Source organism: Plecotus auritus, assembly GCF_963455305.1.
Source record: "Plecotus auritus genome assembly, chromosome: 7".
Classification (NCBI taxonomy): Eukaryota; Metazoa; Chordata; class Mammalia; order Chiroptera; family Vespertilionidae; genus Plecotus; species Plecotus auritus.
In genome coordinates, this window is record NC_137774.1 from 46,056,286 (window position 1) to 46,072,077 (window position 15,792).

The window sequence follows — 15,792 nt, forward strand, 5'->3', positions numbered from 1 at the left end:
TAGGTCATTGCTTCATCAAATCCTGGTTTTCCTTCGGACTATTCCTTGCCAGTTGGCCTTCCTTTTTGCTAATTTGCCATTAACCTCTTAAATAAAAGTGCCCCCAGAGCATCTCAAAAGGCAGCTGTTCCAAAAAATGTAGCAGTCCTTAAAAGGTTAAATGGAGTTACCTTATGACTGGCAGTTCAATACTAGGAATATATATACCCAGGAGAAATGAACTTGTACAAGAATGTTCACAGCAGCATTATTTATAATAGCCTAAAAGTAGGAATAAGCCAAATGTCCATCAACTGATGACTGGGTATATATGTGGTATATCCACACAATGGAATATTATTCAGCCATAAAAAAGAATGATAGATGCTATTACATGGATGAACCTTGAAAACACTATGTTAAGTGAAAGAAGCCAAACACAAAAGACAACATATTGTATGATTCCATTTATATGTAATGTCCAAAATAGGCAAATCCAGAGAAACAGAAAGTAGATGATTGGTTGCTTAGGACTGGGAGTTTGGGAGGAAGTGGGAATGACTGCTAATATGTATGCATTTTGCGGGGAAGGGTGATGAAAATTTTCTCAAATTGATTGTATTGATGGTTGCACAGCTCTGTCAATTTAATAAAAACCATTGAATTGTACACTTTTAAATGAGTGTATATACGGTATATGGCTCATATCTCAATAAAGCTGTTAATTAGTTCCTACTGCTTTTTGGGTAAGGATTCTTGGGATAATCTATTGAAAGACTTTCTCCTGCCTCCCCTACTCCACCCCCTCCCTCATGAAAAATCCATAGTGGATGTTTATAAAACTTTCAGAAAACATCAGGAGATCCCCAGACTGACCCAGGTCCATTTACAAAGCAGAGGTTCTCAAACCTGGAGGACTTGTTAAAACCCAGATGGTGCCATGGCAAGTGTGCTCAGTGGCAGCCGTGGGCAAACTACGGCCCGCGGGCCAGATCCGGCCCGTTCGGCTGTTCTATCCGGCCCGTGGAGCCAAAAGAGTGGAGGGTTCTCTTGCTCTCCCCTCCGCTCCTTTACTTTGAATTTATATTAGTTCACACAAACACTCCATCCATGCCTTTGTTCCGGCCCTCCGGTCCAGTTTAAGAACCCATTGTGGCCCTCGAGTCAAAAAGTTTGCCCACCCCTGGATTAGAGCAATGACCCATGCACCAAAAGGTCCCGGGTTTGATTCCCAGTCAAGGGCACTTACCTGGGTTGTAGGTTGAGCCCCAGCCCAGCTGGGGTACATGCGGGAGGCAACCAATTGATGGGTCTCTCTCACATAGACATTTTTCTCTCTTTTCTCCTCCTCTCCCTTCCACTGTCTCTAAAAATCAATGGAAAAATATCCTTGGGTTACAATTCACAGAAATCAAACAGACAAACAAACAAAAAACAACCCAGGTGGCTGGGGCCCACCCAGAGTTTCCGATTCTCATTTCCGGAAAGTTCCCAGGTGATGTTGATGCTGCTGGTCCAGAAGCCAAGCTGAGATGGATGGTGATGTGTACAAAGCCCAGAGCAGGACCCAGAGGGGAGACTGCAGCAGCCCCCGGGGTCACGGGGATCCCTCTGGGGTCACAGGGCCAGGGAGGAAGCAAGGAGCCTCGTCAGGTGGGCTCCTCAGCCTTCTTTGGAGGGGACAGGGGCAGTGTCTGTCTTCTGAAGGGCAGCTTGGCTGAGGGCGCCCAGGCTGGGGGCAGGCAGCCCGAGTGTGAATCCCCACCCTGCCCTCTGTACCAGTGTCCTTGGGCAAGTGGCATGTTAGGTAAGACGGGGACACAGAGTTTCCACTGGGGTGATGAACATTAAGTGATGCTCAGTAAGTGCTGCTTCCTCTGTCCATCTCTGACCCGACTTTTGCCGCTGAGGGTTTGGAAATGTGAGGCTGAGTTTTGGACACTAAGTGCAAGGCTTTCTATCGGCCCTTCCTCAGTTTAGTTTGGCTGGTGAAGCCATCGTCCAGCCTGCTCAGGCGCTGCCTGCTCTTCCTGTTAGTGTGGCTGATACCATGTTGTAGTTTTAGGGTTCCCCGCGGGTGGGAGAGCAGGGAAGAGTTGGAACTCTGACTTGGGAAGCTGCCTTCATGGCTTCTAGTGGGCCTCTGCACCCCACTTAGAAAGACCCACCTCACACATTGTTTTTGGAGTAGTAGAGGGAAAATAGCCCCAGGTGCCTCCCCTGCTGGTGTGGCCCTATGAATACCTACTGTGTGCAAGACACGCTGAGGAGACATGAGACCTGAGATTTGATGTCTAGACCCCAGGCAGCCTAGTGACCAGCTTCAAGAGGGGGTGTTTTGGAGGGGAGGGGGCGGTTCTTTCCTCAATGGGCCCTCTTCCCCGTGAATAACCAAAACGAGAACTTAGGAACAAACTTCTTATAGAATTTAATGTGTGCAGGGGAGTGCTGGGCTGAGGCCCGAGGGGAAACCTGGCAGGGTGTCTGCCAGCAGAAAGGCGCAGGTCCCAGAGGGCTGGACTGGGCTGACCGACCGCAAGCTCACCAGGAACTTCTCTCTCCGTCTCTGCTCACAGCAGCTCCTTAAACCCGGATCTGTGGCGTTTGGTCCTTCTTCTTCACCTCTGCCCAGATGTCCGACAGGTCCTGGATGAACTGCTGGATCTGACAAGGCAAGGGGACCAAGTGATCCTGCCCAGCGACAGGCCGCCACCCAGAAACAGAGCACATCTAGGAGCCCCCCTGTTCCTGTGACCACCTGCAGCCACTTTCCCTCATTCGACAATGATTCCAGTGGACACGGAGGACCAGGCTTCGTAGACTAACTGCAATAAATAGCCGTGGAGCTGGAACTCCTGGAGGCAGTGATGGGAAGGAGCCAGGCTGGGAATCTGGCTGAAGGGCAAGAGGAGAGAGGAGGGGGGACGGAAGCATTTGGTAGGCAGGGTCCGGCAGTATGGGGTGGAGCGTGCTCCCCCATGTGATAATCTTTAAGGTGTCATTCACCTGAAACCCAGAACAGATGCTCCTTATGCTAATCTCCAGTCATCTGGGAAGTTTGAATTCTCTTTGCTGGCTTCTTTTTTTATGTTTTATTCTATTTATTTTTTTGGTTAATCCTCACTCCAGGATATTTTTCCATTTATTTACTTATTTATTTAGAGTGGAAAGGAGGGGGAGAGACATAGAGAGAGAGAAACATCGATTGGTTGCCTCCCACATGCACCCTGACCAGGGTCAAGCCTGCAACCGAGGTACGTGTCCTTGACCGAATTGAACTGGGGACCCTTCAGTCCACAGGCCTATGCTCTATCCACTGAGCCAAACAGGCTAGGGCGCTGGCTTCTGTTTGAAAGAACATGAGGTCAGTTCGACGGTGGAAACTGTGCTGCCTTACAAATTAGAGGCCTGGGTCCCGATGCAGCTCTGGGGAAATCACTTCATCTTTCTGGGACTCAGTAGCTTCATCTTTAAAAAGGGAGAGGGAGGAAAGCTTGGCCTAGATGACCCCTAAGATCTCAGTTCTAGCATTTCTCCTTTTCAAGAATGTCCCTGGAGATAGGACTGTCCCAAACTCCCACCAACTCTGTCAGTAGCTAATACTGGGACCATTACTGATGTGACGCCTAATTTGCAAAAGAGGAAACAGAGTCAGCGAATTAAAGTAACTTTCCCAAGGTTACAGAGAAGAAAGCCCAGCGTTTCCCAAACCATGTTCTTACAATAAGTAATCACATACCCTCCAAAAGGGTTCAGTGGTCAAGTAAGTTTCAGAAATGTTAAACATAAATTATATTGAATCTCCTTAGAGAGCCTCAGGTCTCTGAAGTCCCATATTTACAAACCCATGTAACTTAGTTTTACTTTAGAGTTTTCAAAATTTTTTAGTCCATAGAGTCCTTTTATTTCCCCAAAGGAAATGTCTAAGCCCAGCTTGGAAAATGCTGCTCTAGACCTTCCCCCATGCAGTATGTGGAATTCACATGGTCTCGGCCGTTTGCAGGCTGCACTGTGATGCTGTGCTCTTACTTCTATATAAGTGGCTCCCGAAGCCCGTGGTTGGATCGGTTGCAGGGATTTGTCAAGAACATTGTTCACTGAGTATCTCAGAAGCCTCTTTGAGGAATTTCAGTTAGAATTAAGAGCTGGAAAAGGCTCACTTTCTCTGAGGAAAACGTATGTTTTCTTATTTGGGTACCAGAGCTGCATGTTGCTCTTCCTTCTGGTCACCAGGAAGCTCAGCATCAACATCTGTCCTTTATAAGGCCAGAATCTACAGTCTTTATTTCTCTCTCTTGCCCTGACCTCGGATTTCAACTTATGTTTTTCCTGGTCCTTATTTTCAATTGTTCAGGCTACTTGATTGTGTGTATTTCTCTCAGTAGGCTCATATCCTTTGGGAATGAAGTGGGATATTTTAAAAGAGCATTTGGGCTATAGTAAGTATTCCTGTGGAGACAAATCAAGGTTGAAAGGGAGTCAGAAAGCTCAAATTTTGGAGTAGATGAGCTGGAAGCTATGCTCTGAGCAGGGATGCTCATGCCGAGGCGAGGAGCTGGGCTCACAGCCCCCTGCCCACCTGTCTTCACAACAGCCAAAGGAAAGGGCCCCAAGGACCCCCAGAGTCCCTGAGACCCCACTGCTGGGGAGAGGGCTGCAAGGTCCAAACTCTTTTTATAATCTAAGATGTTATTTGTGTTTTTTGCTCTTATTCTCTCATGAGTGTGCAGCGTTTACCAGAGTAGAATGTTTCAGTGACATGGGCTGTCACAACAGAATGAAGGCAAAAGCAGACACGAGAAGCCACCCGTCCTCCATGCAGCCAGACATTAAGGGGATTTGTAAAAGGGTCAAATACACCACTCATCCCACAATAGCTTTTGAAAATGGATTTTTCATTAAAAATTCTATTTATGTTCATTTGCTTCCTGTCATTTAAAAATGAATGAATTAAGTATTTTTAACTTTTCCGTTTGAGTTTCTAATATGGTAAATATCAGTAGATATAACTGGCATAAACAGAAGCTCTTTGAGGGTCTTCAATAAATTTTAAGAGTGTGAAGGTATCCAGGTACCAAAAAGTTTGAGGATTGCTGCTTCAGCAGAGACTTTCTTACAAATTCCCTTCACGGTCTTTGGACCTTCAATAACCCTGCCCTCACTTGCCTTAAGAAGGAGGCAGAGTTTTTGGTTTAAGGAAATCCTTCTTCCTGGCTGGTCAGTGGGTGAAATCCTTTACATTTCATGACTTTCACCTTTTTGTTGTTGTTAAACAGGGGAAATGCCTCTTAATCAATTGCTTTTTGTAGCTTGTGTTTGATCTTCATTCACCAAATACTTGTTGAGGGCCTACTATGTGGCTGGCATTGATCTAGACACTGGGATACAGTAGGGAACAAAACAAAAAAAATCACAGTTTAAGAGCTTACTTTCTACTCCTTCACAGCAGAGCTAAAGACTTTTGCTTTAAAGGAATGTTTTCTGCACATTGCAAGAAACATAGTGAATGCATCTGCTGCTATGGAATCTCCTAACTTATGGGTTGTGTTCACCTTTGGTCAGAAATGAGATGATTTTAGGTGCCACGTGACATGGCATCAAATAGCTTTGGATCAGACAGTGAAAAGTTATTTCCTTTCAATGACTTCAAAGAGAAAATCTCAGACTAGTACTAATATGTCTCTACGACTTCCCTAAACTCGCTGGTTGTCCTCCCTTCTCCCTCACCAACATTCTCTTTTTCCCAAAGAGTGGGCCTCAGGCATAAGCCTTTGGGAATTCACTAGATCTAACAAGACTGTCTTGCACAATGAATTCAATAGTGGGTCCCTGCTACTGTCCCTGTTGATTTGGGCCAACAGGGTCTCAGTTCTAATGCCGTGGTTTTCAAAGTGTGGAACCCAGGCCAGCACCTGGGGCTTGTTGAAAATGGAAATTCAGCCCTGTCTGGTGTGACTCAGCTGGTTCGAGCACTGTTCTGTGAACCGAAGGGCTGAAGTGCTGAGGATTCGATTCTGGTCAGGGTACATAGCCAGGTTTTGGGTTTGATGATGTTTCTCACTCATATTGATGTCTCTCTCTCTCTCTCTCTCTCTCTCTCTCTCTCTCTCTCTCCCCTCTCCTCTCCTCTCCTCTCCCTCCCCACTCCCTCTCCCTTCCTCTCTCTCTAAAATCAATAAAAAACACACACCACAATATATCATCAAGTTCAATTAAAAAAACAAACCTCACACATCCTCTGGTGAGGATTAAAAAGAAAATGGAAATTCGTGGGTTCTCACTTCAGTCCCGCTGAATCAGAGACTCTGGGATGGGGCCCAGCAACACTCCTCAGACCCTAGGTGATTGGAATCCTGTTAACATTTGAGAACCGGGGCTCTATCCGGTTCTTTCCTCCACTCAACCAGTCAAGCACCATCTTGGTTCAGTAGACACAGTCCACCCGGCACCTGCACCTCCTCTTACCATGTCCAGCTGTTTGTGCGTGTCCTCCAGGGACACGAAGGTTGTCTCCTTTAGCTGCTTGCTCACGATCTGGAAGAGGTTCAGCGTTGCCATCTTGATGGTGCCAAGCAAGAGGGTCTTCTTGGCGGCGGTGTTCTGGATGTGCGCCCAGCGGGATTCCTGGGGAGGACATGAGGGAGGGATGTGAGGGCAGCCTGTGTGTGTGTGTGTGTGTGTGTGTGTGTGTGTGTGTGTGTGTGTGTGCGCGCGCGCGTGCGCGCCTGTCCCTCCCTCATTCTCCCAGTAGCCCTGGCCCTGAAGCCTCTGCCCCAACGGGTGGCTCACCCAGATGATGACGTCGCTGCGGGCGCGGTCGAAGCGCATCTGCAGGCGCGCCAGCTCATTGTTGTGCTGCAGGATCTCGTCGTCCTTCTCCTCCATGTAGCGTGCCAGCCGTGCCTTGGCACGCTCGATCTTCTCCTGGCCCTCCTGCGCCGACTGCATGAGGTCCTGGTGCATGCTCACCAGCGTCTTGTGCCGCGCCATCACCTCGTGGATCTCCTCGAACTGCAATGGGGGGCTTTGTTCACAGCACTGCAGTCCCAGGGTCCTACTCTGCCCCTGTTACCCGCCAGCTTCCGGCCTAGTTTCCTTGGCCTAGCAGAGAGACCCTAGGCCAAGGTCAAGGGGCAGAAGCTCTGAGGATATTGGAGTCCAGCTGCTTGTTCCTCTTGGGTTGGTATGGGCCATGGGCCATATGTTGGGGGTACATGCAACTGGACCAAGAGTTCTCAGTCTTGCTGCGCATTGGAATCATGGGAGGAACTTTAAAAAGGACACCTGGCAGGCTCTACCCCCAGAGATTTGGATTAATAAACTGGTCTGAAGTGGTCCCTGGCATCTGAATTTTGCAACTCCCCCCTAAATTCCTTCCCCCTCCCAGGTGATTTTAGGGTTGCAAATTGCTACAGGGAACAGCCGGAGAAAGATGATGGAGCATATGTGGCATGTTTAGGAAGCTCAAGAAAGGTTAGTATGAATGACCCTAGTTCAAGAAGGGGAGGGAGAGATCACCTGGAGAAGTAAAAACAGTGCCCAGGGAACCCTGGAAGGAGCATGGACTTCATCCCCTGAAGGATTTTAAGAAGCAGAGAGAACTGCATGTCTGTACGAGGAGGAGGGTGCATTTTGAGATGTTTCCTAAAGCAATGATGATCCTATTCAACAAGAATGTACCAAGAACCACCACAATCCAGGAACTATGCTGACTGCTAGGGACAGAGCATGAGATAAGCCAGGCAGACCCTGCTCTTATAAAGCCTGCAATTTGGGGTGGTGTGGAGGCAAAACAGACAGACAAGTAAATAGTCAGTTACAACAGAGTGATAAGCCTTATCTCTGGCTGAGGGATGGGGCAGGACGGGGACTGTGAGGGTAATATCTTCAATATGGTGCTCTCTGGTATTCAACATTTGCTGAGACCGCCCTCCAGCAGAGGCTGCAGAGGGTACCAGTGGGTCAGGAGGCCTGCCAGGCTCCGCTGCCTCCTCTGCTCTAGAGCCATGCCACTCTGGCCCTGACTCACAGGCCCCACTCAGCAGAAGAGATGAAGGCGGTGTGAGCACCAGTCCCAGGGTGACAAGTCCCCTCCCCAGGCGTCTATCAAAGTGAGCTTTCTGGCTACCCAGGGGACACCCCTTGAGCACTTTGTTCATCGCATGGCGTTTCCAGTGATAGATTGGTGTCTGGGATCTGCCCTGCTGGCCTTTCCCCAAGTATGCCTCTGGGGAAGGGCCACCCAACCCAGCATTAGGGGAGATGGAAACAGAAAAGGTTTCCTCGGGGAAAGGATGCCTAAAATGAGACCAGAGGTATGAACAGAAGATAGCCAGGCAAAGGCATGGGGCGGGGGGTGGAGGGTTTGGGGAGGAGAGGTGTGGAAGGATTACAGGTAGAGGGAAGAGCCTGGTTAAAGATCATGGATGTGTGTGGCATGTTCAGGAAGCTCAAGAAACTTTAGTATGAATGACCCGAGTTCAAGATGGGGAGGGAGAGATCCACCCGAAGAAGTAAAAAAAGTGCCCAGTGAACCCTGAGAAGGAGTGTGGACTTCATCCACGGAAGGATTTTAAGAAGCAGAGAGAGAACTTCATGTCTATGTTTTGAAGTTCACCCAGCACATGGTGCAACAGCATACAAGTTGAATGAATGGGCCACATCCAAGCTACCAGGAGCACCTCTCCAAAACACAGTGCTGATGGCAAAAGGACTCAGTGCCAACTTGAAGAGGCTCCCACTATCCAAGGATGGGACACTTGGAACATCAGGAAGAATAGGTGCAAAGTATCAAAACATACCAAACATGTTAGAAACCCATGAGTTCATAATGATTATAACAGCAGTACAAGTTGCTTTTGGAGGGTGCTGGAAAACCAATGCACTATTCTGAAAAGAATCGAGCATTTAAGTAGCTTCTTTAAGACTCACACAGGGACCAAGTAGTTGACGAAGGGAAGGTTCTCTCTAAGGAGTCCTTTCCTTTATGGAAGGATTCTAGTTACATGTGAAGAAGGGCTGATAGGACATTTCCTTAGAGGGGTCTTCTGCCCCTTACTACCAAGGAAATCAGAATTGTGACTTCTATCACCAAAGACTCACCTTTCCCGTTTTTAAACACATCAGTGGCATCGGGCAATATGTCCTCTTTCAGGTTTGGCTTATTTTGGTCATCACAATAATGCCTGTGACTTGAGAAACATATCCACCAAATGCAGTGTGGGGACCTTGTTTGGCCCCTGATTAGAACAAACCAATTGTCCAAAAAGCATTTGTGCAACAATGGGGGGATTTTTAACATCAACTAGATATTTAACATTAAAGAATTACTAACACATTTTCCCTAGGTGTGACAATGGCATTGGGACTACATTAAAAAGAGCTCTTCTTTTTTAGAGTTACATACAGAAATACTTATGGATAAAAAAATATAATTTGCTTGAAAATGGCAGAGGTGGGAGGTTTGGGGGATTTGACTATGAGTTGATAATTGTTGGAATTAGGTGATGAGTAATGGACAGTCAATAGACTGTTCTGTCTATTTTTGTATATGTTCGAAATTTTACATAATAAAAAGGGTTTAAAAATATTGATGGGAAAAAGTAAGTCACAAGAGGACATGTACAATAGTATTAGCAGTTTATGGGTATGTAATATGTTGCCAAAGCAATAAAAACAAACATGTGAATGAGAAATGAGAAAATCAGGAGACCCGGTTACCTCTCAGGAGAGGGGAAGAAGAATGGGTTTGGAAGGGCGCACAAAATCGCCTATAGTGTTTTATTAAAGAAAAAAAGAATTAGGGGCAAATATTAAGATTTGACAAAGCTGTGATGAGTACTTGGGTGCTATTTTATATTTCTCTATACTTTTCAGTATGCTTAAAATATTTTGAAAGAAGGAAAGAGAGAAAGAATCAGAGGTGGGGGATTGCACTGGCTGTAGAATGCTGGAATGGCTGGTGTCCAGGGATAATACAAACTTGAGCTCCAGGTGAGGCACATTGGTGGTCTGGATGAGGAAGGGGCAGGGACTGGATTCCAGAAATACTTAGGAGGCAGATCAGACCAGAGCTGCTGATTGATGGCTGTGGGGAATGAGGAGGAGGAAGAGTTGAGGCTCAAGTTCTGGTGAGGCTGTGGGTGGGAGGCTGTGGGTGGGAGGCTGTGAGTGGGAGGCTGTGGGTGGGAGGCTGTGAGTGGGAGGCTGTGAGTGGGAGGCTGTGAGTAGGAAGCCTTGGGTGGGAGGCTGTGAGTGGGAGGCTGTGGGTGGGAGGCTGCGGGTGGGAGGCTGTGAGTGAAAAGCCATGGGTAGGAGGCTGTGGGTGGGAGGCTATGGGTGGGAGGCTGTAAGTGGGAGGCTGTGGGTGGGAGGCTGTGGGTAGGAAGGCTTGGGTGGGAGGCTGTGGGTGGGAGGCTGTGGGTGGGAAGCTGTGGGTGGGAGGCTGTGGGCGGGAGGCTGTGAGTGGAAGGCTATGGGTGGGAAGGCTTGGGTGGGAGGCTGTGGATGGGAGGCTATGGGTGGGAGGCTGTGAGTGGGAGGCTGTGAGTGGGAGGCTGTGGGTGGGAGGCTGTGGGTGGGAAGCTGTGGGTGGGAGGCTGTGGGTGGGAGGCTGTGAGTTGGAAGCCGTGGGTGGGAGGCTGTGGGTGGGAGGCTGTGGGTGGGAGGCTGTGAGTGGGAGGCTGTGGGTGGGAGGCTGTGAGTGAGAGGCTGTGGGTGGGAGGCTGTGAGTTGGAAGCCGTGGGTGGAGGCTGTGGGTGGGAGGCTGTGAGTTGGAAGCCGTGGGTGGAGGCTGTGGGTGGGAGGCTGTGAGTTGGAAGCTGTGGGTGGGAGGCTGTGGGTGGGAGGCTGTGAGTGGGAGGCTGTGAGTGGGAGGCTGTGGGTGGGAGGCTATGGGTGGGAAGGCTTGGGTGGGAGGCTGTGGGTGGGAGGCTGTGGGTGGGAGACTGTGGGTGGGAGGCTGTGGGTGGGAGGCTGTGAGTGGGAGGCTGTGGGTGGGAGACTGTGAGTGGGAGGCTGTGGGTGGGAGGCTGTGAGTTGGAAGCCGTGGGTGGGAGGCTGTGGGTGGGAGGCTGTGAGTGGGAGGCTGTGGGTATGAGGCTGTGGGTGGGAGGCTGTGGGTGGGAGGCTGTGGGTGGGAGACTGTGAGTGGGAGGCTGTGGGTATGAGGCTGTGGGTGGGAGGCTATGGGTGGGAGGCTGTGGGTGGGAGGCTGTGGGTGGGAGGTCTTGGGTGGGAGGCTGTGGGTGGGTGGTCATGCCATGCACCTGGACCAAACACACCAGCAGCGGACTGGCCTGGGGATGGCAGGAAGCAGATGAGATGAGTTGTAGACAAGATAAATTACTTGTAGGGGCCTGAACTCAGGAGGGAGACACAGGACAGCGAGATACAGGCCACGCTCCTCAGTGCATCCTTTGTCTCTCCGCAGCTGCCACAGGGCATCGATCCACACTGAGAGGGCATCTCAGACCTCACTCTGCCCTGATAAGGGGTCCTGCCTCCTGCTGTCACATGGGGTCATGGGGAGACAGAGTGGAGAGCCACTGACATGGGTGGCACCCACAGGAGGCCCAGGGAATTGATTAGGGAGAAAAGTGGAGGGTTTGGGACAAAGACCTGAGGAATGTGTCAGGAAGGAGCTAGGAAGAGGAGTCCCAGAGAAGCCTGAGGAGGAAGGGCCAGAGGTAGGAGGAAAGCAGGAGGGGAAGGAGGGCCCCAGAGGAAAGGGCAAAGGTATGCTTAAAGGAGGAGCATCAACAGTGTCGGGTTCAGCTGCGCTTGAACAATGCAGGGCTGAGGGGCGATGATGCCCATGCAGTGGAAAATCCACATACAGCCTTTGACTCCCCGAAACTTAACCACTGACAGTCTACTGGAAGCCTTATTAATTACATAAAACAGTCGATTGCACGTATTTTGTATGTGATGGGTATTGTATACTGTATTAGAGAGTGTTGCTGAAAAAACATAAGGAAGAGAAAATACATTTATAGCGCTGTACTGTACTTATCGATACTGCAAGTGTATTCCATTGTTTTAGGCTGCATGGTTCGTCTGAGCTTTTTCAGATTAACTATTGAAAAAGTCACATGTAAGTGGCCCTGCACAGTTCAAACCCCTGTTGGTGAAGGGTCAACTGGACTGCAGGGTGCATGGGTGGGAAGAGGGTGGGGCAGTTCCCATCTCTCTGGCAATGAGGTGGCTTCAGGAAGAGCAGTGGTCAGTGCACTGTGCAGCCCGCAGAGGAGTGGTTAGAAGCCAGCGCTCAGCCACGTACAGGCTGTGAGACCCTGAGCAGTTTCCCTGACCTCTCTGAGCCTCCACGTCCTCCTCGGGGCGAATGAGTGAACTGAATGAAGTCACGCGTGTGCAGCACCGAGCTCAGGGCCCAGCACACACTAAGCTCTCAAGCGCTGCCTTAGGTTGGGTGTTTTCCAGTTTCTCTCCCTTCCTCTCCCTATTTACTCTCAAGTAAACAAAACGCCAGGGAGGAGGGGACGCTGGGAGAGAAGTAGGCCACATCCTGACGCAGGCAAAGCTTCTCGCTGCGCTGCTAAAAGAAACCTCCTTCCCCAAGACACACCACCCATACAGAGGCATGGACACAGCTGTCACTTGTGCAGACACCAAGGTACAGCACCCAGCCCCCAGCCCCGATCAGGGGCCTTTCCCAGCTGCCCTCAGAGTAGGGTGGGCATCCCTGCAGAGGGTCCCTACGCCCCCTGTAGCCCCAGGCCGGGGCCCCCACTCACCTCGGAGTTCTCCACCACCTTCTCCAGGTACTTGTTGAAGATGGAGTAGTTCTGCAGCTTGCTGCTCAGCCGCTGGTGCTGCAGCCGCAGGGCCGCCATCTCCTGCTTGGCCTTGGCCAGCTCACGCATGCGCTGCCTCTTGAGGTCTCTCTCCTTGTTGGCTTTCTTTAGGGCGCGGATCCGTTTCTGGTCATTCTCCTGGGGCCAGGGAGGTGGTGTCTGCCAGGCACTCACCCTGCCCTCCCTGGGGCCCAACTGGTGGTGCCCCTCCCCCCCCCGCCCCTCAGGGCCTCTGTTTGCTGAGTCCAGCCACCCTGAGGATGGGCAGGGACCATCCAGGTGGGCAAGAAGGCCTGATTTTTCTCCTGATTTGGTACTTGGTGCCTCAGTTTCTCCCACTGTAGAAATGAGAGGCAGTAGCCCCTCTCCTTCTTCCAAAAGCTGGGGCAACAGTGCTCAAGCCATAGGGAGATGAGCGAGGAGAGGGGCCTGCTCCAGAGGACCCGGGGCAAGGCCACGCCAGAGATCATGCAGCTAGGAGCTCCGACTGGCATCACGCTCAGGCAGGCGGAGATGTGCGCGCAATTCCAGGCCCAGAAAAAGACAGGACACTCAGCCACTGCAATTCAGGCCGACCCCCCTTCTGCCTTTTTCTGCAAAGCCCTCCCCCCAAGATTAGAGGGTGAGCCCACCCCTCACAGGGCACGCGTGTGGCTCCTTTCCCACATGGATGGCATGTGTGCTGGTGCCTTTGGAGGCATGTGGGGAGGACACAGAGGATTGGCACTGTTCCTGTCAGCCCAGGAGAAGACTGAAGGCTCTAATCCAGTGGTTTTCAAGTCCAACTGTGCATCACAACCCCTGGAGGAACTTCTTAAAAATGTATTTGCCTGGGCCCGACCTCAGGCCTCTGAAAGCAAGGGGAGGGGAGTGCCGGGGTCTGCATTTGGAATAAGCAATGCTGCTGGTGACCATTTGGAGAACCCTGTCCCCCAAATTTCCTGCTGCCCCAGCCACTCCATTCGCTTTCCTCTGGTCCATAAGAGGAACTGCACCTCTGGAGAATATGCCTGGTCCCTCCGCTTCCTTTCCCACCTGGGTTAGGCCCAGAGCAAGACAGAAGAGGCTCCAGAGCAGGACTCCCCTGTGGCAGAGCCAGTGATTTCTCCCTGGAGTTGGGCCAGCCCTTCCTTTTTGGAGAAATCTGGATTTTAAAATGGTGACATCGCTCCTCAAAGGACCAATTGAGAGGAGTTGCCTCAGAGTGGACTCTGGTGCCTGGTCCTTCAACCACCCCCTCCCTGGATCCACAGTGCCAGGAAGGAAGGATGGGGTGACTGAGGAGACTAAAACTCTGCCTGACTCATCTTTGTATCTCCAAGTGCCTAGCCCTGCCCCTAGTGCATTCATTCATTCATTCATTCATTCAATACATCATGTGTACCAGGTATGGGAAAGGAAATGGTAAACAGAAATCTAGAAGGAGCAGAGACTGATAGGTAAACAAGAAATTACCAACAGCAATAAGTGGGGACCTAAAGGGAGAAGCCCCAGGCATTGTTGAGCATTGTGAGACATCTAATCCAGGGTGGAATCAGCCAAAGCAAGGAGGAAGAGGAGAGGCAGGATGTGGAGGAGGGGACGAGAGTGTGGGTGTCCACTGGGGGTGGCCGCACACCCAGATACCTGGATGAACTGTTCAAACTTCTGAATGTGGGCCTTCAGCTGGGCCTCCTTGATGCCCAGTTCCTCCCAGCGCAGGTTCAGAGTTTCCATTCTTCGCTGAAATGTCTTGGGGTGGAGGAAGCAGGAAGGTGAGGAGGGCCTCTGGCATGGGAACCAAGGAAGGCCCCAGCATCCTCTGCTCAAGCGTCTCTCTCTCCAGGCCTCCCCACTTTCCACCCCATGCCTGGTTCAGAGCAGAGCATCCTGGGTTACTGGCACCCCCAAGCCTGGGATTGTTTCTGTGTCTGCAGAGGCAACACAGAACCACCATCCAGGACTCCTGGCGTTAGCCAAAGCCACCCACAAAATGAAGGGCTGTCCCTGTGGCCCCTGCACCCCTCCCCCAGTCTCCCACCTCCTTCTTATGCAACATAGCATGGTGCATGATCTTGGCCTCCTTCTTCTTCTCCAGTAGCTGGATAGATGGGGACTCCGACTGCTCCTCAATGTGGGGGAACTTCCTGTCCAAGACATGGGCAAGAGGGGCTGGGGCAGGCTGTGCTGGGAGTAACCGTGGAGACAGACAGCCATGGGGAAGGAAGGGAGCCCTGTCTGTGCTGAGTGTGCTGTGTTGAAGTCCAAGGAGCAAGGTGAAGCAGGGTGATGATGAGGGGTGGGGATCCGGTGATGGGGGTGGATTGGTGCCAGGTGAAGGGGCAGGACGATTTGGGTCACTGGGTTATAGGAGAAGGAGGTGTTGGAAGGTGGGGTGTGGGTGGGAATGGGAGGTCCCGGCCCAGGCCCTGGGCACTCACTGGAGCAGCTGGAGCAGCCGCTCCCCATACTGGAGCCGGAAGTACTCGGCCAGGTCTTCCTCTTCCATGATGCCTAGACTCATGGTGGCGGCGGTCTAAGGCCCAGGCAGCCCAATCTCTGCAGGAAAAGAGTGGGTGGTGGAGCCACAGGTAGCTCAGTAGTGGTCGGCTCTTGCTTCTCCTTTCTGACTGCTTTTCAGGGTCCAGAGGGCAGGTGTCTGAGAGACTCCTGGGAAAACGGCTGGAGACTGAGAGCAGCAGCCACCAGAGACCTGGTTACCTAGCAACAGGCCGCCGTTCCGTGGACCACACCTGGAACTGGGCTTCGCCCTCTGACCTCTGGCCCCGCTGGCCCTTGCTGGCTGGGGCCCGCTCTCTGCACCTGCGTTTACCTGCAGGGACTTTGTGAAGAAGGTGGGCTGATTAGATGCTGGCGTCCAGGCGGGGAGGAAGGTAAACCGGTTCGGTCGAGGGGTGTCCGTGTGAGGGCGCCCTACCCTGAGCCTCCCTCCCCTCCCCGGGGCAGGGTGTGTGAGGCCGAGGGAGGGGCTGGGCTGGGACAGGGGGCAGAGCAGAGA

At 51.3% G+C, this 15,792-nt stretch overlaps 1 protein-coding gene across 1 annotated transcript; it reads right to left on the minus strand.

The window, feature by feature from the left end:
* Positions 1-2,386: 2,386 nt before the first annotated feature.
* CCDC42 (coiled-coil domain containing 42) lies at positions 2,387-15,297 on the minus strand (the record flags this gene model as incomplete). Its single annotated transcript, XM_080678762.1, has 7 exons — positions 2,387-2,643; positions 6,445-6,603; positions 6,769-6,990; positions 12,735-12,932; positions 14,421-14,525; positions 14,815-14,920; positions 15,215-15,297. The coding sequence occupies 7 exons, from the start codon at positions 15,295-15,297 to the stop codon at positions 2,563-2,565; spliced, it is 954 nt and encodes a 317-aa protein (XP_080534888.1). The 3' UTR covers positions 2,387-2,562.
* Between the last annotated feature and the right edge of the window lie 495 nt (positions 15,298-15,792).